The sequence below is a fragment of the Macrotis lagotis genome, chromosome 1 (genome assembly GCF_037893015.1).
Source record: "Macrotis lagotis isolate mMagLag1 chromosome 1, bilby.v1.9.chrom.fasta, whole genome shotgun sequence".
Taxonomy (NCBI): domain Eukaryota; kingdom Metazoa; phylum Chordata; class Mammalia; order Peramelemorphia; family Peramelidae; genus Macrotis; species Macrotis lagotis.
In genome coordinates, this window is record NC_133658.1 from 728,052,075 (window position 1) to 728,075,537 (window position 23,463).

At 36.2% G+C, this 23,463-nt stretch overlaps 1 protein-coding gene across 1 annotated transcript in view; it reads right to left on the minus strand.

Moving 5' to 3' along the window:
* Positions 1–1,051: 1,051 nt before the first annotated feature.
* LOC141506435 (cilia- and flagella-associated protein 337-like) overlaps positions 1,052–23,463 on the minus strand; it is a 48,155-nt gene continuing 25,743 nt past the window's right edge. The window contains exons 3-7 of the mRNA XM_074213237.1: positions 14,476–14,529; positions 13,714–13,797; positions 5,618–5,683; positions 3,083–3,313; positions 1,052–1,138 (exon numbers count right to left, since the gene is read on the minus strand). Of these exons, the coding sequence (XP_074069338.1) occupies positions 1,052–1,138; positions 3,083–3,313; positions 5,618–5,683; positions 13,714–13,797; positions 14,476–14,529 (522 nt within the window). The remainder of the gene's footprint in view (positions 1,139–3,082; positions 3,314–5,617; positions 5,684–13,713; positions 13,798–14,475; positions 14,530–23,463) is intronic.

A 23,463-nucleotide genomic window follows, 5' to 3' on the forward strand; every position in this document is an offset into this window, starting at 1 on the left:
AACTCACCTTTTGGTATTGCCTTCAGTGTCTAAAGCACATACCCTGAAATCTTCTCATTGGAAATGCATTTAATTTTTTAGATCAACCAAATGTCATTTGGAGGCAAGTTTTTTGAATAAAGAAATGATAACATTTGGAGTTAAAAAAAAAAACTTAGATATCAGTGGAAGATAAATGAAGCTGATTTTCTCGTGTGGGCCTTGCATTGGTTTGGAAGGTGATACCAAAGAAATATTCTGAAAATGTTTTGAGAGATAGCAGCATCATTGAAATTAGTTTAGAGTCATTGAGGCATAGGCCATCAAAGCTAGAAAGGATCATAGAAGTCACTGAATTTGCCTCCTTCTTATTAAAATAAAGAAATTGAGGTCTAGGGTAGGAAAGGAAGGGAATAAGTACTTATTTTTAAAAACTCTACTACGTGCTGGACATTGTCCTAAGAACTTTACAAATATTATCTCATTTGATCCTCACAAACTATCCAGAGAGGGAGGTGCCATTATTAATATTCCCATTTTACTGATGAGGAACTGAAGCAGACAGAGGTGAGTTGGGAATGAATTGTCTGTAGACGTGCAGTAAAGGGAAGAGTCAGGAAGAGAACCCTTGCTTCTAGACTCTTATTTTAGTGTTAGTTTCCCTACAAATTTCCAAGCAATTCCTCAGTGCCTGAACCCAGCTAACAAGATCTAATAATAAATATCTGAGTCACGTCTATCCCATAGCAGCATAAAGTTAGAGCTGGAAGAAATTTTAAATGACAATTAAGTCCCTATACTTTACAGCTGAGGAACAGAGGTCTGGAAAATTTATGCTATTTGTTCAAGGTTCACCGGTGATAAATGGTAGACAGACAGACAGACATATAGGTACATACATATATGCATTCATACCCTGAACTTAGGACATACATTTCCTGAACTTATAATTTTATCATTAGAGGAGTCCAGTATATTATGTGGAATATATGTGCATATACATTCTCATGCTATACACATATATATTCATATCATCATATCTATGACCTTCTCTCTTCAAGAGTTCTGGCACTTACCCAGTCCCAATGATCAGTTTGTTATACTGTGGCATGCTAATGAAATCCGTCACCCACTTAGATTTCCGGTTAATGACTTTGTCCTAAAACATCAAAGAGCTTAATTATATCCCCAATATATTTATTTTAAAGGACAGGACAGTTTCAGACATTGCTGCAGACATTCTTATTTCTAAAAACACATCCAACATCCCAGGCTACTCATTGAATTGGTCTCCTTAAAGATAAAGTGGGTTATTAAATATTCTGATGGTCAATAGGCAATACTCAGCTGGATCTGTGATCTCATCAAAGGGGACATTCTGATACAGATTGTACCTCCTCCACACCTGCAATTCTTGTCACTGTCTCCCAAAAATTTTTGGAGGTCCACCCAATGTGGTAAAGGTCTGACTCAATTTAGGGTCATTTTAGGGACACTCATTAGTAAACTGATCATAGACTAATTAGTTACTTCTCACCACTGGATCAATCTATCTTTTTCAATCCTATACTTCCCTAATGGAACTTTCTACTCTGGATCTTCTTTGAAGACTTTTATGGTGACTTCATAGGGAGAGGGTAGGAGAAGGTCTGAACCTACAAATTGCCCTGGAACCTGTGAGAGTAATTTCCTTTCTGGGGACCTAACTTGTAAACCTCTGAGCACTGAGTTGGGGAGGAAATCCAGGGCATGTTTTATACTTAGTCATTATATTCCACTGCTCTTTTTTGTGATAGTCATTTTGATGACTCTAGTGTTCCAAGACTCGAAACTATATAATAGCACCAGTAATATATATTGTTATTAAAAAGATGGAATTTTTGAGTTCAAATCCTGCCTCAGACAGTTATTAATTGCCTGGCCATGTGACCTTGAGCAAGTCACTTAATTGTCTTTTTTTTTTTTGGTTTTTACAAGGCAGATGGGGTTAAGTGGCTTACCCAAAGCCACACAGCTAGGTAATTATTGTCTGAGGTCGGATTTGAACTCAGGTATGTCTGACTCCAGGGCTGGTGCTGTATCCTCTGTGCCACCTAGCTGCCCCATCCCCATTGCCTTAAATAAAAAAAATGAAATTTTGTTTCTGTATGAAGTTTAGGATTATTAAGAGAGCTTTGCAATTTCCCAAAGGTAATCCCACCTACCCTAATCTTCTTGTTTAATTCTGGACCCTACTCATTGTCTACTTATACTATCTATCCAATATCTAGATATACAGACACATATATGAATATTATACAAATGTGGATTGTGCATATATTTGTGTGTGTGGGGGGGACAGAGAGAGAGAGAGAGAGAGAGAGAGAGAGAGAGAGAGAGAGAGAGAGAGAGAGAGAGAGAGAGAGGAGAGTTATATTACTTTATATGTATTAAATTCTTAGATACTTGGAGGAGACTGACCTGACATAGATTTTCTCTCTCTAATAAGGTCGAAACAAAAAGATAGGGACTTCAGGTATAACAAGAGGAATTTAATATTATATTTGAAGAAGAACGTGCTGACTGTGAACACCACTACCTTAATGGACTAGGTTGTTCAGGGACTTTGGGGAGAAATAGCTGTTAAGGAGAATTTTAGAGAAAGAACAGATTCTAAGACAGTTTAAGTACTATAGTGTTTGAAGGCAGAATAGTCCAAATGAACTTCTAAGATCTTTTCAGCCACAATCTCTATGATTCAGTGATAAATTCCCTGAAGAGAAACTCTGGTAAATAGCTAGCTATGCTTGAAATGACCATTAAGAAGAGAAAAAAATGAGGATTCTTTCCATTTGTCTATTCTGAAGACATATGATAAATTACACACTCTCATCATGTGTAATGTATCACTCAATCTGATTTTAGAAGCGAAACAAAGTATTATTTTCTACCATGCATTGAGCTCATCCTTTAGTTGGCATTCTCTAGCCTGGAACATTCCTATAGGAACATATTATATTCAAGGACACTATTCATGTAATCATGCTACTTAAAAAGCAGTTTAAAATTGCAAATAAAATCAAACTGTCATACTCAGCATTCCTATCAAAGGAAAATCACATACAAAAACCAGCTTTCTTCTTTTCAGTGTCAGCTGTGGCGACCAGAAAGAAATGACTCCATCTTCTCCCATCATGATTAAGGTATCATCAGGAAGAGATAAAATGCGAAGGACAGGCCCACTGTGAGATAGCCCCTGTGACAAGGCAGGCATGGTAAAGTAAACCTCTTTCTGTCGGGCCAATGAGTGAGCTTGTTCAGAATACTCTAACTGTAGGTAGGTACAGAAGTCATCCTAAAAAAAAGAAAGAAATTACCAATCAGCCATCTTTCTGGCTTCCAAAGATTCTCTGCATCACTGAGTCTTTGATTAGACATCGCCTTAAGGCCTTTCCTTGCCATTATATTACTTTCATTATTTTATTAGCATTACTGCCAACATTGTTGGGTTAAAAATGAGGTATCTCTTTAAGACTGGCCTCTAGTTATTCTCAACTTGTCTGTCACTCCACAACCACCCCTATATTTCTCCATTTTCTTTAAAGGAAACCCAAACTCTTAGGAAGATATTAAGATATTAGATAAAAGTGACCCAGATCCACTTATCTACCTATACTCTCACATTCTGACTCTGGAATTACTTGAGTACCAAACGCTCATCCATCCTTTTTCATCAAGAAACTACAGGGGTCCCAGAACCATGCCATCTAGATATGATAGACTACAAGTTCTTTGAAGGCGGGGACTGTTTCATTTTTGTCTTTACCTCCCCAATATCTCAATCAACAATGTCTAGATACCTAGTTTTCACTATCCTAAGGATGAGAATTTTGAGGAGGATCAGCACTAAGGCCCAGGGTGCCCCAAACACTCCAACTTGGGGTGTGGATCTCCTTGATCTACCTTTACTCTCCCTTTTCCCAGGTTTCTCTAAATCAAATTTCATGTTATGAGTGAGCTAAAACTTGGAGCATCTGCACCTGGAAAAGTCATCATGGATAGAATGCTAGCCTGTGGAAATGTACTGCCAATTATATTCATTATTTACACATTCAACCTCAACAAAATCATAACACTCTAATCATTCTCTTTCTTCCTTGCTCAAAATTATATTTCTCTATTCCTCAATTATAGCCTTAATAACCCTTCCATGTTGTTTCTGTTCAGTCATTTTAGTCCTATATGACTTTGTGATCCCCTTTGGGGTTTTCTTGCAAAAATACTGGGGAAACTGAGGCAAACAGGGTTATATGACATACCCAGAATCATACAGCTAGTAAACAAATGGTCAGATTTGAACTTAACATAGACGAATTTTCCTGACTCCAGATCTGGCATTCTATCTAACCATACCATATGCCAACACAAACATAGGACCTGGCTTCCTGCCTATTTCATTGTTTACCAGTCAGGAGAATGGACTAGTCACCTCAGCTACTTCTTCAAAGTCTATCAGAAAGGAGAAAAATATATCATGGCAGAAAGAATTGAAAGAGATACACAGAAGAATGACTGTTCTATAGAGAATCATGGTACAATGTTAAGAACACTAGAACTGGAGTTAGAGAGTCTGGATTCAAATCCCACTTCTGATCTAGGGAAGTGGTTAAATTTTCTTGGACCTCATTTTCCCTTAAGTGCCTTTTTTCTTTTTCTTTTTTTCTTTTTTTTTAGTTGTTTTTTTTTTTTGCAAGGCAAATGGGGTTAAGTGGCTTGCCCAAGGCCACACAGCTAGGTAATTAAGTGTCTGAGACTGGATTTGAACCCAGGTACTCCTGACTCCAAGGCCCGTGCTTTATCCACTATACCACCTAGCCACCCCTAAGTGCCTTTTTTTAAAGATAAAAAATATTTTGAATTGAATTAAATCCCAAACTAGTGATATAAAAGACATGTGTCTGTGGTAATGCTCTTAAAAGGAATCAAATCAGCCTACCATCCCATTCACACTGTTATTTACATTCAGGATTGACAATTGGTGTGGGGACAGTCAAAATCCTCTCCCAAGATATAAATCTCCTAGTTAATAGGAATCGGGAGCAAAAGCCCAGAACAGGTTTTGAGTCAAACTCCTTTAGAGATGATAGTTCTAGCTACTCAGTCAATGGAAAAAGACAACTTTCAACCATTTGGTAGCCCAACACCTAATGACCATGAATGCTCCAGTCCTCCAGTCTCCTATAAACAGATTCTATATGAATGATCTATTTTAGCAAATTGATGGTGTCTACATGTGTGTGCTTTCCCCCCATTATATTATAACACTAAAAAGGTTTTAAACTTTAAATAACTTTCATAATAGGCTCATAGATTTAGACCTGAAAGGGACATTAGAGGTCATATAACAGAACTCCCTTATTTTGCAGATAATGATAACTGAGGCACAGTTATCATAAGTAATGTGATTTGCCCAGAATCACTCAAGCAGTAAGAGACCTGGGATTTGCTTCCAGATAAATTGGTATGGATAGGCAAGAAAGAGTCACTGTTAGTCCTTCACAAATCTGTATGCTCCATAAAGGGGGAAGAAAAGCAAAGCTAAAAATCCCATTTGGAGCTCCATACAAATTGAAACTTGTCTCACAAAGCACAGACTTACCCATTGAATTCCACCAGTTGCTGCACAGTCTATTTTCATGAAAAGTTGTTCTATTTGCTCATTATTCTAGAGGGAGAAACAAACTATAATTGGTGTATGCAGACTACACAGGAATAAAATATGTCTACTAAAGGGGAAAAGTGGCATTTAGTTACCTTCATTTCTCCTATTTATGAATTCCATCTATTTTTAAAGAGCACCTTTTACTCAAAAAGTCTCTAGATGTGTGCTCTAAAATGTTAATATGGCAATTAAAGTGACTCTAGCACATGGGGACAAAAATTCTTTCCTAGATCTAGTCATAGACTCCAATTTAAAGAAAAATGTTATGGAGAAGTGAAACATTTGGTATGCTCCAAACCTAAAAATACCTTTGGAAAGGAAGCTTCAAACAGGAAACTTGGATAGTGTAGGAATTTCTTTGGGATAAGACCTTTGACATGGCCAGGTAATTTGCCTTCATGTTTTCACTACTCTAGGGAGTAATGAGAAAACAAATGAGAAGTTGGGTTTTTTTTTGTTTTTGTTTTTGTTTTGTTTTTTTAAACAGCCCAAGGAAATTATAGTATTGGCAAAGAAAATAACTTAAAACAGGAATTACATGCAATCTTGCTATCTTTCAGAATTTTAAATTAAGTTCCAATAGAAAACAACAATAAAAACCAAACCAAAGAAACCATTCTGGAATGTGCATAACATATCCAGAGATAATAGGGTCACCCCATAATATATATTTGTTGAATAAAAGGTAGCTAGGTGGCACAGCAGATAGAGAGGATTGGACCTTGAGACAGAAAGATCTTTGTTCAAATCCAGCCTCAAAAGTTAACCTAGTCATGGGGCTAGTGTTTAGCCTCTCCATGGCTCAGTTTCCTCATCTGTAAAATAATTGATGGCTTCTAAGATATCTTGAAGTTCTAAATAAAGATTTATTTATATCCTATGAACTAAAGGATTAGATGACATAACTGGTCCTGACATCTTATTGGAAGAATACAAGCAATGATAAAAGAGAATTACCTCTTACTCCAAGATCTGGGCTTCCAAGTACTTTACAAGAAGAACTTTAGAGGAATTTTGAAAAACACAAGGAAGCAGTATGAAAATTCTACTGAACACAGAAGCATCCAGTAGAACCCCTGGTCAAAAAAGGCATAGTTCAAGCATTGGGGTACAGTGGAAAGAAGGGTCCTGGGTTTTAATTCTGCCAAGTTACTACTTATCTGACCTTTCACAAGTCACTTAACTAAATTCTCTTATCTGTAAAATGAGGATGGATTGGCACTCATGATTCTCTAGGATCTCTTTTAATTTTAAATCTATGAACCTATTAGCCCAAATTCAACTAGGGTCAATGAGACCCAGGACCCATATTCAGAACATTCCTTAGCACTGTGATCCTCCAACACAGAGAACTTTAGAATAAGGGATCATTAGATTTAGACCTAGAAGAGATCTTAGATATTTTCTAGTACAAATAAGGAAACTGAAGCAGAGAAGTTAAGAAATTTACCTAGGGTCACATAGGTTAATTGTAGTAAAACTTGGATTTTTATGCAATTAAGATTCCATACAAGTAATCCAATTCCTGAATTGTGGTATCACACAAAAATTTCACTTAAATCATCCATATATGTATGGGAGACAAAGTCTAAGAGACTGAACAGAAGACATTATCAGCCCCCTCCCCCAGTCAATGCTGGTTCCTAGGCACTCAGAGTGAGCAGGACCATTACGATAAACCCTAACAGAGATTTCATAGACTTGAAGGTATTACATTGCCCCTTGCCCTCAATGTAGCTGTACTGATGACAGAAGTACAGTTCGACAGATAGACAATCCTTCACTACATAGTAGGAATACTTGAACTCTGCAGGGGTGTGGTTAGGATCTAAGACAGCTTAGAGAACCATCTTGGTTGCTAACTAGCCCTAGTGTTCCAGAATTTCCTGAAGCTGAGAAGGCAGGAGATGGAATAGAGCAATTTCAGAGTTTCCTGATAGATCTATAATAGGTTTCTCTGTTGAACTAATGACCAAAGAGATTTTTTTTTCAATAATTCACTTTCTTTTTGGGTACTTCCTTTGAGTACTTCTTTCCAGGATTTGAACATTTCCCCAAATTCAGAAATAATTCAATGGGAATTTAGAAAGTCATAATCCCATCTCTTTCTCTTTTTTGTGAGCATGTTTTCACTGTGTGATCATGCTTTCAGACTTATTAGAACAAATTCCCTCATACAAAAGTAATTATTTGGTAGATTAACATATTTGCCTTTGAGTTAAAATTTCTCCAAAACAATTCATTGATTTTTTTTAAAGCCAGTGTTCAATGAATATTCACTCTTATTTTCAAGGAGAAAAGCTGTGTTTAGTAATTATTGGGCATAATCTGCCAAACTACACTATTGTTGATGTCAAAAAACCCAAGTTGTGTATCTGGGAAAATATGCTAACAAGCCAATTTGAATTACACTATTTCCTATCCTAGCTGCAACCAGTGGCCTGGTAGGTTGATGCCATGATCATCTTCCTATCTCCATCTTCCATTGTAGAATCTTTGAATGCTATACCCAGAAAGTCAACAAACATTCAAAAGAGACTTCGGTTGTTTCCTCACAAAAGAGTTTAGTAGCATCAGCACCTTGAATTAAATCTAGAAACAAATGCAAAGTAGAGGTTGACTATTTGGGCTGTTTGCTAATTTTAAATTCAAACAGTTACCCAAAAGACTTCAGTTCTGAGAAATAGTGTATTCATCTTATATCCTTTCTCTTCCTTCTTTTTTTTAATTAAAAAATTTTTTTCCCTTTCTTTTCCTTCAAGTCACCACTTACTATAAATATTTTTACCAGTTGATATAATTCTATGTGCAGTACCTTGCCAGGTGAACATTGCATATTTCCATTTCAATTGAATATGTTGTTAATGAGTATATGTTTTATTTTGCTTTCACTAATATCATATGTTGACTACCTAAGATGATTAAAAAAATTACCTTTGTGATTTTAAATCACTAATACTTGTATTGATGCTGTAGTTTTCAAGTTTAACCCTCAGCTGATTTTTGTAAGGGGCTACAAAAATGTTTGACATTTAGAAGCATGTAGTCTGGGTTTCCAACCAAGACTAGAACATTTTGTAAGAGACCTTCCTAGTTCATGTAGAGAATGCTTATATAGTACTCTGTGCCTTTCATCAGGGCAAATTTGGTATAAGAGTTATGGAGAGGAAAGATATCTTTCATGCCATCTTTGAGAGTACACAGATAGTACTCTTGAGGACCAACTCCAGACTTATAGAAAGACAGACTTTGGAATCAGCAAATATCTAAGGGAAGCTAACTCCTCATGTTGTTCCTAATTTTCAATTTGCCATTAAACACTCTTTCTCTTGGGTGAGACTAGGGCTTTCTCTCTTGCTTTGAGTTGAAAATATTTCTCTCCCAATTGGAGAACTAATTCACTCTGCATAATTTCTGCTATATTCTCACCTGTATAACTTCCTTGGTTTCTGTTTACTATTTCCTTGGATTAATCAGCTTACTCACATTTACTATTTGTGAAAGTCTTTTATGTAAATGCTATTTATCAGAATAGATTCAAAATGTCATGTATAAGATAACCTCTCCAAGAAAAGCTAGCAATTTTTTTGTTCTAAGCGTGGGTACTCCTAGACTAATAAGGGGGAGGGGAGCTATATATGTGTAAGCATATGTATATGTGTGTGTGTATTGAACAATATTTCTTCTCTCAGAGAAAAAAAAAAGACTGTGGTCTCTTGAGAAGTCAAGATTCCAGAGATAACTATTAGAGTTTCTTATTGAACCACCTATCTTTACATCTAGACCTCCCATGTGGATATCTGCATCTTACATGGACACATATATTTTGCATATATCTCATGGACTTCCTGACTGATCATTCACTCTCCCTTACTCTGTCACCAAATACATTGAGATATTTTAAAAGTCTGGTACAGAAAAGTGGAACTAAGATGGCTATGTGGATCCAGGAATTCCTAGAAGCTCTTCCCTAGAAAACTCTAAATAAAATTATGACATTCACCAAATTCTAGAATGGCAAAACCTACAGAAAGACTGAGTGAAACATTATCCAACCCAAGACAACTTGGGAGATCCACCAGAAAAGTCTATTCCACTGGGATTGGGGTTGGAAAGAGTTGCAGCACATCCTGGCTATATCCTGACCCCTGATGGAGCAAACCAACTCTGGCCTTACAGGAACAGCCTGCGGGCCCCTTGGTCCCTGGGGACACCTGAGTCTGTAGCAGAATGGTTCCCAGACCTCCCAGCCCAGGGATTACCAAGGACAACTTGGAAGGTCAGCAGGAAAACTCTGCCCCAGGGAGCCCAGGCCTCAGGGCAGCCTCACCAGGGAACCTACAGAGCTGTCCATCAGCTGCTTCCAGAGTGCTAAGCAAGAGATGGGCAGAGACTGCAGAAGTCTCTCTGCTTTCCTTAGGTCAGGACTCTGCTGCTTTGCCCATATTCAGATCCAGGTCTGGGGCCCCTATATTACTACAGCAGAGCAGGGAGAACCTTACAGCTCCAGGATAAAGGGGAGTGCTTGTGGTCATCTACAGACCAGAGCACAGGCCAGGAGAGCAGTCAGAGCTTTGAAAGTATGTTAAAATAAGGTCATAGGTAGGGGAAATGAAAAAGCAATGAATTAGTTTGGTTCTATGGAAGATCAAAATATACATTCAGAAGATGACCAAGTCAAAGCTTCTTTATCCAAAACCTCCAAGAAAAAATAAAAAATTGGTTTCAGGCTATGGAAGAGCTCAAAGAAGACTCTGAAAAGCAAGTAAGGAAGTAGAGGAAATATTGGGAAGAGAAATGAGAACAATACAGGTAAATCATGAAAACCAAGTCAGCAGCTTGGTGAAAGAGTTCAGAAATTACCAAAGAAAATGATATGTTAAAAACCAGTTTAGTTCAAATGGGAAAAGCCGTCCCTAAGATCAATGAGGAAAAGAAAGCCTCAAATATCAGAATCGGCCAGATGAGAAAGAAGAGAAGAAAACTCTCTGAAGACAATAACTCCTTCAAATGAAGAATGGGGCTAAGGGAAGCTGATGACTTTGTGAGAAATCAAGAAACAATAAAACAAAACCAAAAGAATGCAAAACTAGAAGAAAATGTGAAATAAGTCAATGGAAAAAACTGGAAAAACAGATCCAGAAGGGATAATTTTAAAATTATTGGGCTACCTGAAAGTCATGCTCAGGAAAAGTGCTTAGACTTCATTTTTCAAGACATAATCCAACAAAATTTCCCTGATATCCTAGAAGCAGAGGGTAAATTAGAAATTAAGGGAATCCATCAATCATCTCCTGAAAGAGATTCCCCTTAAAAAAAAACTCCAAGGAATATCATAGTCAAATTTGAGAACTCCCAAGTCAAAGAGAAAATATTAAAAGAAACCAAAAAGAAAATTCAAATATTATGACGCTACAAAGGATTGCACAGGATTTAGCAGTGTCTCCATTAAGGGTTCATAAGGTTTAGAATATGATACTCTGGAAAGCAAAAGAACTTGAATTACAACCAAGAATCAACCACCCAACAAACATCCTCCTTCAGGGGAAAAGATGGATATTCAATGAAATAGGGCACTTTCAAACTTTCCTGTTGAAACAACCAGAGTTGAACAGAAAGTTTGACTTTCAAATACAGGATTTAGGTGAAGCATAGAGAAGGTGAATGGGAAGGGCAAATTATGAGGGATTTAATGATGTTGAATTGCATGTATTTCCTGCATAGTGAGATGGTACTGATGATTCATGTGAAACTTCTCATTTATTAGAGCAATTAGAATGAGCATATATAGACAAGGCACAGGAGGGAGCTGAATATAAAGGTATAATATATTATAAAGGGGGAATCAATGGGTGAAAAAGGAATGTACTGGGAGAAAGGGAAAGGAGAGGTAGAATGGAGAAAGATATTTCACATAAAAGAGTCAAGAAAAAGCTTTTGCAATGGAATGGAAGAGGGGAAGGCAAGGGGAAATAAATGAACTTTCATTCTCATCAGAAATGGCTCAGAGAGAAATTAACATACATACTCAATTGGGTATAGAAATCTATCTTACCCTAAAGAAAAAGGAGAAGAAAGGGATGGGAGAAAGGGGACAAAGGAGGGAAGGAGGGGATTATAGATGATAGAAGAAAGGGAAGTTCACAGAAGAGGATAGTTAGATATAATACACTTTTGAGGAGGGATAAGTAAAAGGAGAGAGAGAATAGAATAAATGGAAATGGGGAGGAATAGAATGGAGGGAAATATAGTAAACCATAACAACTATAGGGAAAAATATTCAAGTAATTTCTGTGATGGACCTATGATGATGTGATCCACCCCAGAGATAAAGCTGATGGTATCTGAACACAAATTTAAGTCAATTTTTTTCCACTCACTTTATTTTTCTTGAGGTTTCTCTCTCATTTAGGGAGAGAGCGGGGATTATGTTTGCTTTCACAAGATTTTTGTAGCAATGTGAAAATAAATAATGGAAAAATAAAAAGGGTAAATACAAATTAGCAATTAAAAAATTCTAGAGCAGATAGCCAGTTTGGGGTCCTTCAAAGTTTGTCACTTTTTAAAAAAATTCTTTAGTTTTTTTTTTTTATTTAAATACTCCTTGCTTTTCCATTAAATGCAAGCTGCTTGAGTACTTGGGTTATTTTATTTTTGTCTTTGAATTGCCAGCACCTAATAATAGTAATAAAATAAATGCTTGTTGATGGGCCAATTGATTCCATTTTGGAATTCTTTTACCCAATTTTTCATAAAAGAGGAAAACTTTTTTCAAAAAAATGAAAAATGGTAATGGTTTAAAGAATACATCATCAACAAATTGGAGTCACAAAAACTTAAATTCTAATTCAAATATGCTATTCAAATATCTTGTTTTAGGCAAGAGACAATGTATAAATCTTTTAATTCAGAATTCTTCAAGGGTATATACTTTAAGCTTCTAGAAGTAAGGTCATAGAACTGTCTTTTTTTCATATAATTAAAATTTTATCATGTAGCTATACAGGGAAAAATTAAAAAGTCTCTCTTCCTGGGCAACATTTACTTTTATGAAAACATGGTAAAAATCTCATTAATTTAGACAAGCAGTTTTCAAAGTATGGTTCTCTTGAGGGGTCTCAAAGACCCTTTTGAGGGGCCCATTAGAACAAAACTATTTCCTTAATGATGCTAAGGCATTTTGATCTCTAATATGGTAAATATTGATAGATAAAGCTCACATAAACAACAACTATTTTTGGAGGAGGGATTCTCAATAATTTTTAAGAGTGTGAAATGGTCTTGAAACCAAAAAGTTAGAGAACTGCTGATTTAGATTACTCATTTGGATTGTGAGCATTTGTACAATGGGTGGGGTGTAGTCAACTTTTTCTCAGTAAAACCTTTCTTCATTATTTAATATGTAAATTAGATTGCAGGGAGATAATTAAAATACTTAAACTTTTCAAAGACCTAAAAGCACTTCAGAAGGACCCACTTACCTAAAAACAATTAGTATGATAATTACAAACCAGTCTTTTGGGAAATCTAGATCTGTATGGATTTCTTAAACTGCACTTTATTAGCCAAGGCTGTGGCAGTATTTATGAGAAAGAAATGATTTCATATCTTTTAAAAACTGTCCAACATTTTAACTATATGTTAATTCTTGTTTTTCTAAGTGCATAAGGACATTAGAATTTTAATGAAAAAAAGGTCTTAAAAGGGTAGCTTGACAGTATAATGGAAAAAGAAAAGGACTGAAGACGGAAGTCATGGGTTCCAATCTTCCACTTCTTAGCTCTGTGACCCTGGTCAAATCACTTAATCTCTCTCAGCCTCAGTTTCCTCTTAAAATGATGAAGTTGGATTAGAAGACTTCTAAACCTGGGTGAATCACTGCCTCATTGAACCTCTTTACCGCATCTGAAAAATGAGAAGTTTGACTACATGATTTATGAGGTCCCTTAGAGCTTTACTATCCTACAAACATGCAATCTGGGTCAATTAGGTTTGGCATTTCAATCCTCCAACTTTAGGAAATATATATTTACTTTCTTAGGTGACTTCACACACTTCTTCATTATCCACATGAATGAGTCCATGTCCAAGAATTTTTGGCCTCTTTTTTTGAATTCCTAGAAATAAAAAGATAGTGAGCTAGAAAAGCAAAGCATTGACCTTCTGTTAAATCTAGGATCCTACCTCTGCCTCTGATCTAGTTAATTAAATGGATTAGCTTTCCACTTCTAAAACTCTATCAATTTAGATGAAATTTCATGATGCATCTATATCCTGATAGTAAACACAGGGGCAGCTAGGTGCCACAGTGGCTAGAGCACTGGCCCTGGAGTCAGGAGTACCTGAGTTCAAATCTGACCTTAGACATTTAAAAATAATTACCTAGCTGTGTGGCCTTGGGCAAACCACTTAACCCTGTTTGCCTTGCAAAAACCTAAAATAAAAAAAGATAGTAAACACAGAAGACCTTTACAACAGAGGGGTCAAACTCATGGCCTCATGCTTTCGCAATACTCCCAAAATAAAAATACAATGAAACATAAGTAATGTTATGCTAGGGCATGTATGGTTTAGTGGTCACTATTTCTATTTGAGTTTAATACCCCTGATTCAGTAAAGGGACCTTCTAGTATGACCATGTCTCACCTTCCCTCTAAACTCACAAGAATTCCTTCTTAATTTTTTATTTTGAATTTAATTGGAGTTTAATCAAGATATGAAATAGGAACCTAGTTTGGACTCTAGTACCAAAGGACAGGAAAGAAGACTTTTTGCTTCCACTAGAAGGTTCCTACCTGAAAGGCTATGTTTAGTTTTTTCAGGTCTTCCAGGGTCACTTGGTGTTCAATCTTATTAAAAGAAAAGAGACATTTTAAAAGAATTATAAACAGCAATATCTGGCTAATCAAAAAAATATTAGTTGCTATATAAATGTTTGCTAATTTTCTATAAAAATCTATAAATTAATTTTTAGAATTATATTTGTAAAATATATTATATATTATACAATTATATTTGTATACTATACATAATATATACTAAAGTATAATATCAATGTTTGTGAAATTCCTGTATAGAAAGGGGTCCCTGACATCATTCTGGGCCTTGAGAAATTCCTTAGAAATATAAATTGGTCTAGGTGCCTTTGGGTCTGAAAAATAATCTTACAGGATGCAAATGCTTGACTCTGGGGGTCACAGATATACCATAAATTTGGCTAAGATTCAGACAGCCCCCTTGTTAGCCTAATTATCTTGCTGTATCTATAAAATTTCTGCTTCCTCCCAGAACTGCCTCCCCTTCCCCAGATGTAGCTGGAACCATAAGATAGTAAATTTCACTCCCTCAAACTTGTGGGGAGCCCATGAATATGTGACTCCCTCTGTCTCAGGAAATATGTTCAGACATAATACAAAGACCCTGACCCTTTTCCTACTCTGTCTAGACCCCTATCTATACTGAGCCATATGTTTACATGTTTGTATTAGTATGACAAGACAATATATCTAACTGCTGTCTTTGCTTCTGTATCCTGCTTGCTCTCAGTACTCCCCCAAAACACTATAAAAACCATATCCCCTGAACACTCAAGTACTGTCTGATTTAGGTACCCTTCATCTCCAGGCAGTCCCTGGGAATAAAGATCTCCAAACTTATCAAATTCTGGTCTCCGTCTCACTCTTTGGGTTCAACAATACAATTATATATATGTAGATAGATAGATAGATAGATAGATAGATAGATATGTATATATATATCATATATATGATATTTTAGCAAATGTTCAAAAAGGATCTCTCAATATCCTTTGTTTCCATTTTATTTTCTAGTTATGTATTGTATTACAAATGCCTTACTTTTTTTTTCTTTGACTAGGAGAGTAGGGAGATTGAGAAAGACTATACTAGGTATAGAAAAGTGAGGGACAGGAAAAAAGGGAAAGGAGAAAGATATGGATGGAGGAATAATGAAAACTCTCTTCTATCTCATGTACCATAGAAATTCTCTTTACCACCAGTGACCTTGTACCTGGGACCACTCTCCTACCATGTTGCCTGTATTATTCTTACCAAGTATTGTGTCTCTGGGGATTTGGAGTCTTTCCCTCTGAACATTGGAACCAGAATTATATCAAACACCAGAACATTTTCTCCTAATAACAACCGACATTTATAGAGTGTTTTACATAAAATATCTCATTACAGCCTTGCAACAACCCTGTACAACAGTTCATGAATTCAACAGGTATATTCAAACCCATTTTATAAATGAAGAAACCAAGGTTCAAAGATATCACATGATTTGCCCATGGTTGCATGGTCCAGTTAGTATCTGAGGCTGGGTGTTCTTGATTACAAATCCAGCCTTTAATCTACTATATCATAATACAATAAGGAGTGAGAGGAGGACAGGAAGAAAAAAATGGATAAATAAAAAGGCATTTCTCAAACAATTATTCTGTGCCAAACAGTATGCTAAGTTCTATGAGTGAAAATACAAAAGAAAGTCCCTGACCTCAAGGAAATGCCCCTCTAATAAGGGGAAAAGACACACATAGGAAAATGGGAGCTAAGAAAGATCTCTTTGGTCTGGAAGCCATTGGGATGGTAAGTGGATCCACAGTAGAGTTGATGGATAAAGCCATTTTCCAAAAGCAATAATATGATTGGTGTGATTACTTACTATACACAGAGCAAAAAGTGAAAAGAACATGTATGAAACTTGGCAGGCAGATGGCATGAGGGCCTAAATATAATGGGACAGCACGAGGAGTATGCTGGTATAAGTGTTTAATATCTAACTTCACACACTCACATGCATACACACACACAGTATACACAACATACTTTTTAGTATAATTTGAATTACTAACATTTTCTCCATCACTTTCTCAAGACAGTCAACAAACAATAAATCAAGTCCTGATTTATAGTATGTGCTGATTTTTGAAGTGTAAATGCTCTCACTGGAAATTTAACAATTCGCTCTCAATCAGCTGCTCTAGTATGATCTCACTAACATGGGTAGCAAGGCCTCCAGGTGGGAATTACTGCAGTCAAGGTGGGAAGAGGAGGAGATGGAACAAGAGGATAATATAAAGGAAGAGGAGGAGGGAAGATGACATTTGAGTAGGACTTAACAACTTACAAAGAACTTTATGTATATTATTTGATTTGATCTTCAAAAATCAGTTTGCAAGCAAAGTAATAAAAGTATTATTCCCATTTCAAAGATTAAGAAACCTCAGAGAAGTTAATTGACCTGCCCATAGTCATATTCCTAAAAAAGCAGCAAAACTCTCACTCAAACCTTTCGACTATCAAAATCTTCTCACTATTATTATTCCTTTTGTCCTTTATGGATTTTAAAAGAAAGAAATCAACATTGGACTCTTCCATGCAAATGGTTTTGTTTAGATCATTTACAGTTAGTCCTTGATTAATGAGAACAATGAATCACAGAAAGTCATGGTATTTTTTGAATTCACAACACAGATTTACATTGAACTGGAACCAATAATTATATCATTAAAGAAAGAGAGAGAAATGCAAGAAGAAAAAAAGAAACAAAGAAAAAAAGAAGAGAGACAGAATGCCAGAAAGGAAAGAAAAAGGAAAAGAAAGAACTACTAATATAATTAAGGAAGAGGCCTCACTAGATCTGTTTCCTCATCTATAAAATGAGAATTAGAATTATTGATTTGAAGGGCCCCTCCAGCTCCAAAATTCTCCTTCTATCACACAAGCTTATGTAGACAGAAAGTCCTTAAACTGCTGACTTTGAAGAAATAAATAAATTGTTACTGGGGGGATCTGTGTCCCTTACCCAGGCCATAAAAATCAAGCTTTGGTTAGTTCTGGCATCCCACCTGAGCTTGGTCCAAGGCAGCCCAAGACAGAAGAGATTCGAAAATAAATGAATTGTTCATTTCACCAGTAGGGTCATTTTCTGAAAACTGTGAGCTTGTTATCACAGTTCCCATAGGGAAGCAGTACTTACTCAGTGATCCCAAGACCCAATCTGAAGCTTTTAGTACATTCTTAGTATTGAAAGAGTGATGCCATTTATGAAGACGGGATGTCTTGAAGGATTGAGTTTTTACTCTCCTTCCCCTAAACACCCCACAATGTTCATCACCCCAATGTTCTTAATTGCTGCTTAGTAAATATTTATAGAGGAACAAAACCAGCTGTTTCCCAAGCAAAAGCAAACATACTATTGGGGTTCAGAGAAAAGAAAAGGCAGAGCTGAAGTTTCTACTTAAAATTGATTTGTCAGCCACTTTGAGGTGAGAGGAATTCAAGAGGAAAGATTAAAGGAGTTGGATTGGGGGAAGGGCCTTAACTTGGTGTAAGTGTGGAATGTGAAGGGTTATGATGTGATGCTGATGAGTTGTTTCCCCTGACATAAGAAAGATATTACCATAGTCAAATTTCAAATGGACCTTAGACCAAATTTTAAGCATAATCTAAAAGAAAAAAAGAAAAAAACAGCTTATGTCTTAAGCCTCCTTGACATCTGGTTTTGAATACAGCACATATGAGAAAAATCAGCCTTTGTTCTGAGCTTTAGCAAGGGTCTGGCTGGAGGACATGATTCCTATTCATGACTTTTGAGAAATGAAAGGGCTAGGAAAGATGGGGGGAGTATTGGTGGTGGAGAGAGACAATTGTTTCAAGAATTTCTCACTCCCTTCCTTGAAATTGAGTGTGATAATGTATTTTTCTAATTATTTTCCCTAAGATTTCACATCTTTAAATATACCAAATATCTTAACAAACCAAAAGACACACAATTGATATTATATTCCTAAAATAAAACATGACAGTTGTTTACATTCTAAAATTCTTGATTATTGACTATGAAGTTAGAGAATCTAGGTTCAAATACCACCCCTGATGTTTATTTCCTATGTGACCTTAGAAAAGTCACTTAACCCTATTGGATTTCAGTTTCTTCATCTACAAAATGAAGTGGGGAGGGGAATTGGTCTAGATGGCCTCTGAGGATCCTTGCAGCTCTGGGATCTCCTAATCTTTCCTTTTTCCTTAATTCCACTCTTCCCATGTTTTACCATGATTTCCAAATACTCCAGAAATTTCATTTCATTTCATCTATTTTAATTACAAATTGCAAGAAATTTTAGACCTCTAATCAAGTCTCTACCATGACATAAAGTCATTTTACCTTGTTTTGTCATAACTATAGTGGAAGGACTACTGGTTCTGAATCAGAGGCTCCAACCCATCCTACAAGCTGTTTAACCTTTACAAGTTCTAGTTTCCTTATAAAATGGATTAACTGACTTCTGAGGTCATTTCCAGCTATAAATCTATGAATACATTCCTCCTTGCCTGCCCATTCTATCAATGGACAGATAAAGCCACCACATCTTGTTCTGTATGTCACAAGTAAGTAGCCATAGCTTCTATATGAAGAATTCACTCTAATGCAAACCCAAGTCCTGGTCAGAACTGTGAGTTTATATATTAAAGTATGTAAGCACCTCCTAACTAAACTCTTCACTTTCCAGTTTCTCCCCCTCCAATCCATTCCTCAAAGAGTTGCCAAAATAATCTTCAGAAAGTGTAAGCCTTACCACAGCTCTCTCTGGCTTAGGAAATCTTCAACAGCCTCTGATATTCTCTAAGTGAAAATATAAACTCCTATAAATCTGACTCCAAGGCATCTAAGTGATGGAGTGGATACAGCACTGAGCCTGGAGTCAGCATGAACAAGTTCAAATGTGACCTCCCTGAAAAATCACTGAACCCTGTTTGCCTTAGTTTCCTCATCTGTAAAATGAGCTTGAGAAAGAAATGGTAAACCACTCCAATATCTTTGCCAAGAAAACCCCCAGTGGGATCATGAAAAGTTAGACATGACTGAACAAGAACAAAATTTCCAGCCTACCTTTCTAGAAATTTCACACTGTATCTTTTTCAGGACCTCTTTTTTCAGGCCTACTTGCTATTTCCCCAACATGAAATTCTATATCTGGTCTCTATGCTTTGACCCAGGCTATGGCTTTTCTCATCTATCTTTTGGAAACTTCAGATAATTTCAAGTTCAGTTCAGGTGCTGATGTCTCCTAAAATAAGGCCCTTTCTGATCTCTCCCACCCTAATTAATAGCATTTTCTTCCTCCTCAAATTATTGGACAGTTCCAGATTTAGAGGAAGAATTCAAATCTTCGCTATTCTGTATTACTTCCTGAAAGTAGAACCTTGGGTAAGTCACTCCACTTCCTTAATTTATAATAAAGGATGTTGAATTAGATGACCCCAAAGATTCTTTTCCAGCTCTAAAATATTGATTCTAACATTCTAGACTAAAAATTTGAGTATAGTGACTCTTTTTTTATTTTTACTTTTTTTTTATGGTTCAACAAAAGTGATTGATAAATGCTGTTTGAACTGACTTGAAAATATCAAATACTACCCCTTGGTCTCAGTTTCTTCTTGTATATCCTTGCTTTCTCAATTTTCTCTTTATCCTTCCTATGGTTCCAATCCTTTTTACAATGGTTATACCACTTATAGCTAGCTAAATCCAGAAGTAACTTTTTTAAAAGCAGAATATCCCTTTTATTATAACTTTTTAACACAACTTTTCCAACTTAGATACCTTTTTTTCCCACTCATTTAAGAAAAATATTACATTTTGTAATAGGCAAATGAGAGCTCTTCGAGAAATAAAATATTTTAAATTTATCTATTACTTTATTTTCCTTGAGATTTACATCTGGGAGAAGTCAAGAGGACAAAAAAGATTCATCAAACCTTAAAGCTTGATTGTGCTCTTTCTACAGAAGTGACTTCCAATCCACCAAACATGGTAGCTATGTGCAGTGTACTAGGATAAAAAGATTAAATAATAAAGTGCCTGCTATCCAAGACTTTCCAGTATAGGATAGGGTTAAGCCAATTCTAAAGATAATAAAATCCTATAGAGTGCTGTGAGTATATGAGAGATCACCATGGCCTAGATAGAGAGATGTCTTTGGCCTTAGGAAAGATCCCAAGCCAGGTCCTGTCCTTGCCATATTATATTAGCTGTGTGGGACAAATCACAGACATCTCTCTAAAATAGTAGCTGTGGATTAGGTGCCCATCAATATATCTCTTCAGAAGAGTTCCTCAATGGGAGTTCTCTTCACTGATGAAATCATAGGTCTGGTCCAAAAAAAGTTCACAGGAAGTTCAAACAGACTTCCTTGAGAGCTCTGAGAAGGGTGAGCTCATTTCTAGCCTGGGCCAGGGTGAAGGGAGGAGATGGTGAAGATGTTCTGGAGGAGGTTTAAGACCTGAAATTCCTCTCAACCCATGTAAAGATTTTTTTTTCTTTAAAGCAAAGTAGAGAAAGCTATGGAGGCTTAACCAAGTGACAGCTCCCCCTATAAAATCACATTAGCCATGTTCTCTGCTTACAGCAAAGGGGGACAAGTTCTTAAATCTCAGAGAACTCATAAAAATTTCAGATGTCATGAAAGACACAAAAAAAGCTTATTGATCATTACCCAACTTCCTTTGAAAAGTCAGCAGTATAAATAAGTTTTGGATCACCACAGCTACAAAAACAAGGGAATTACTATGTTATTCCCTGGAAATATAAATCAGACCTTCACATAATTGCCTGTTTGTTTTTTTTTTAAGCAAATTTGGAACATAACACAGGGAAAACATATGTCCCTTCTGTGTCCTCCAGTGCCTGGCAGGGTTTGAAAATTAAGAACTGCCACCAAACACAAGTCATATTATAGTACTAAAAGGCCTGAATGACTGTTGTTTTTTTTTTAAGGAAAAAAGGAGGGAAAAGTGCCTTGATTTCATAACCAAACTACCCCAAGCCACATGACAATCATAAATACTTTAAACATTTTTCTTCTCAGATAACTACTACCCTGTTGAAAATTGAATGAAATTGTAAGGAAAACAAAAGAAAGAGTGTTGACTTTGGAACCAAAGAATCTGAGTTTTAATTCTGTCTCTTTCACTTCCTGTATGAAAGTCACTTTACTTCCGGGCCTCTGTTTACCCATTTGTAAAATAAACGGTCCCCAAAATATCTTCCAGCTCTAAATCTATGATCCCAAGATTCCTCTTTTGGTCTTAGTTTCTTCACCTGAAAAATGAGAGGATCAGATTAAATGATTTCTGTTACCCTTTCAAATTCTGACTTGTTTTTCTATCTATAGGTTATTGCTATTATTTTTGTCATTGTTGTTACTATTGTTCTTTTTCCATCACCTTTCCCAATTGACAAGTATTTTTTAAACTCCTAATTTTCTTCCCCTCCATTAAAAAGAAAAAGTTTGGTAAAAGATCTGCACAATCAATCAAATTCCAATATTGGCCGTCTAAAAAAAGTGCTGCATTCTGTTTATTTGGTCCAGGAGGTAGGGAGAATCTTTCACCATTGATTCTCTGGAATCCTGGTTGATCATTACATTGATCAGAGTTCTTAACTTTATCAGTATTGTTTCTTTTTTGCGATGCTTTTCTTATATAGTATCAATTGTTTTCCTGGTTCTGCTCACTTCATTCTGCATCAATTCATGCAAGTTTTCTCATGTTTCTCTGAAACTCTTTCATTACTTTTATAACCCATTAATATTTCATTACATTCACAAACCATTGCTTTGTTCAGTCATTTCACAATTGATGGGCATTTCCTTAGTTTCTAGTTCTTTGCCATCATAAAAAAAATAAAAAAAAATACAAAAAAACCCTGCTCTAAACATTTTTTTATATCCTGAGCTTGGCTGGTGATAAAGGAAGTACAAAGGAGGAAAATCATTGTGAAAGATACTGTAAACAGGGGCAACTAGGTGGTGCAGTGGATAGAGCATCAGGAGGACCTGAGTTCAAATTCAACCTCCATTTAATAATTACCTCAGACAGTTAATAATTGACCTTGGGTGCTGGTCACAAACCCCATTGTCTTGCGAAAACAAGAACAACAAAAAAGATATTGTAAATGCTGCAATCAAAAAGATATTGAAAACATTCCAAAGTTATGAGTAAGATTTTCCAACTGATTGGATATGAGATCTCCAAAGAATTGAATCTACATAAATGGAGGTATGGTAGTACCACCAACACAAATTAGAAAAAAGTCTATCTTGTTAGTGTTCATCCTTCATTCTTGAAGAATTATGAAAAGTCAAAGACATCAGCCTCCCTCTTTCCCCCTGAGATATCTGAATCCAGTGGCAGGACAAAGATCCGGTCAACTGGAGATGGAACTGGATGCAGCGGGAGACCTTGGCCTTTTTTATGCTAAGGTCTTTCCCATATCTGAGTTGTCTGATTTAAGACTAGGTGAGAGCTGACACAAAAGATGACCTAGTTTGCCTACTCAAAATAATCAATTTGGGAGGGGAAGACTTTTGAATTTAGGATCAGAACAGAAACAATTGCTATTTACACTCACTCTGAGCCATCAAAATCCAAATAACAAGCAAGTAAGACATGGGTTGGGACCTATTAATGGCCCATCAGTGAAAACCAGAATGATCTGGATTTAAAGGCAAAGGGTTTTTATCAAAGCCTGGTTTTTCAGAGCTCTATTTCAAAAAATCATAAATGAAAACTACACAAGACAAAATAGTTGTCCCACTTTTTCTTTTTAAATGATAGAACAAGTAAGAAGGGAAGAACAGGATCTAGCCCTCAAAGCTCAAGGTATCTTATGAAGTTTAAGAAAATGTATATTCCTTTGGATAGAGCACCCACATGCAAAGGGTATGATTCCCCATATGGACAGAGGGAGGGAAGGAA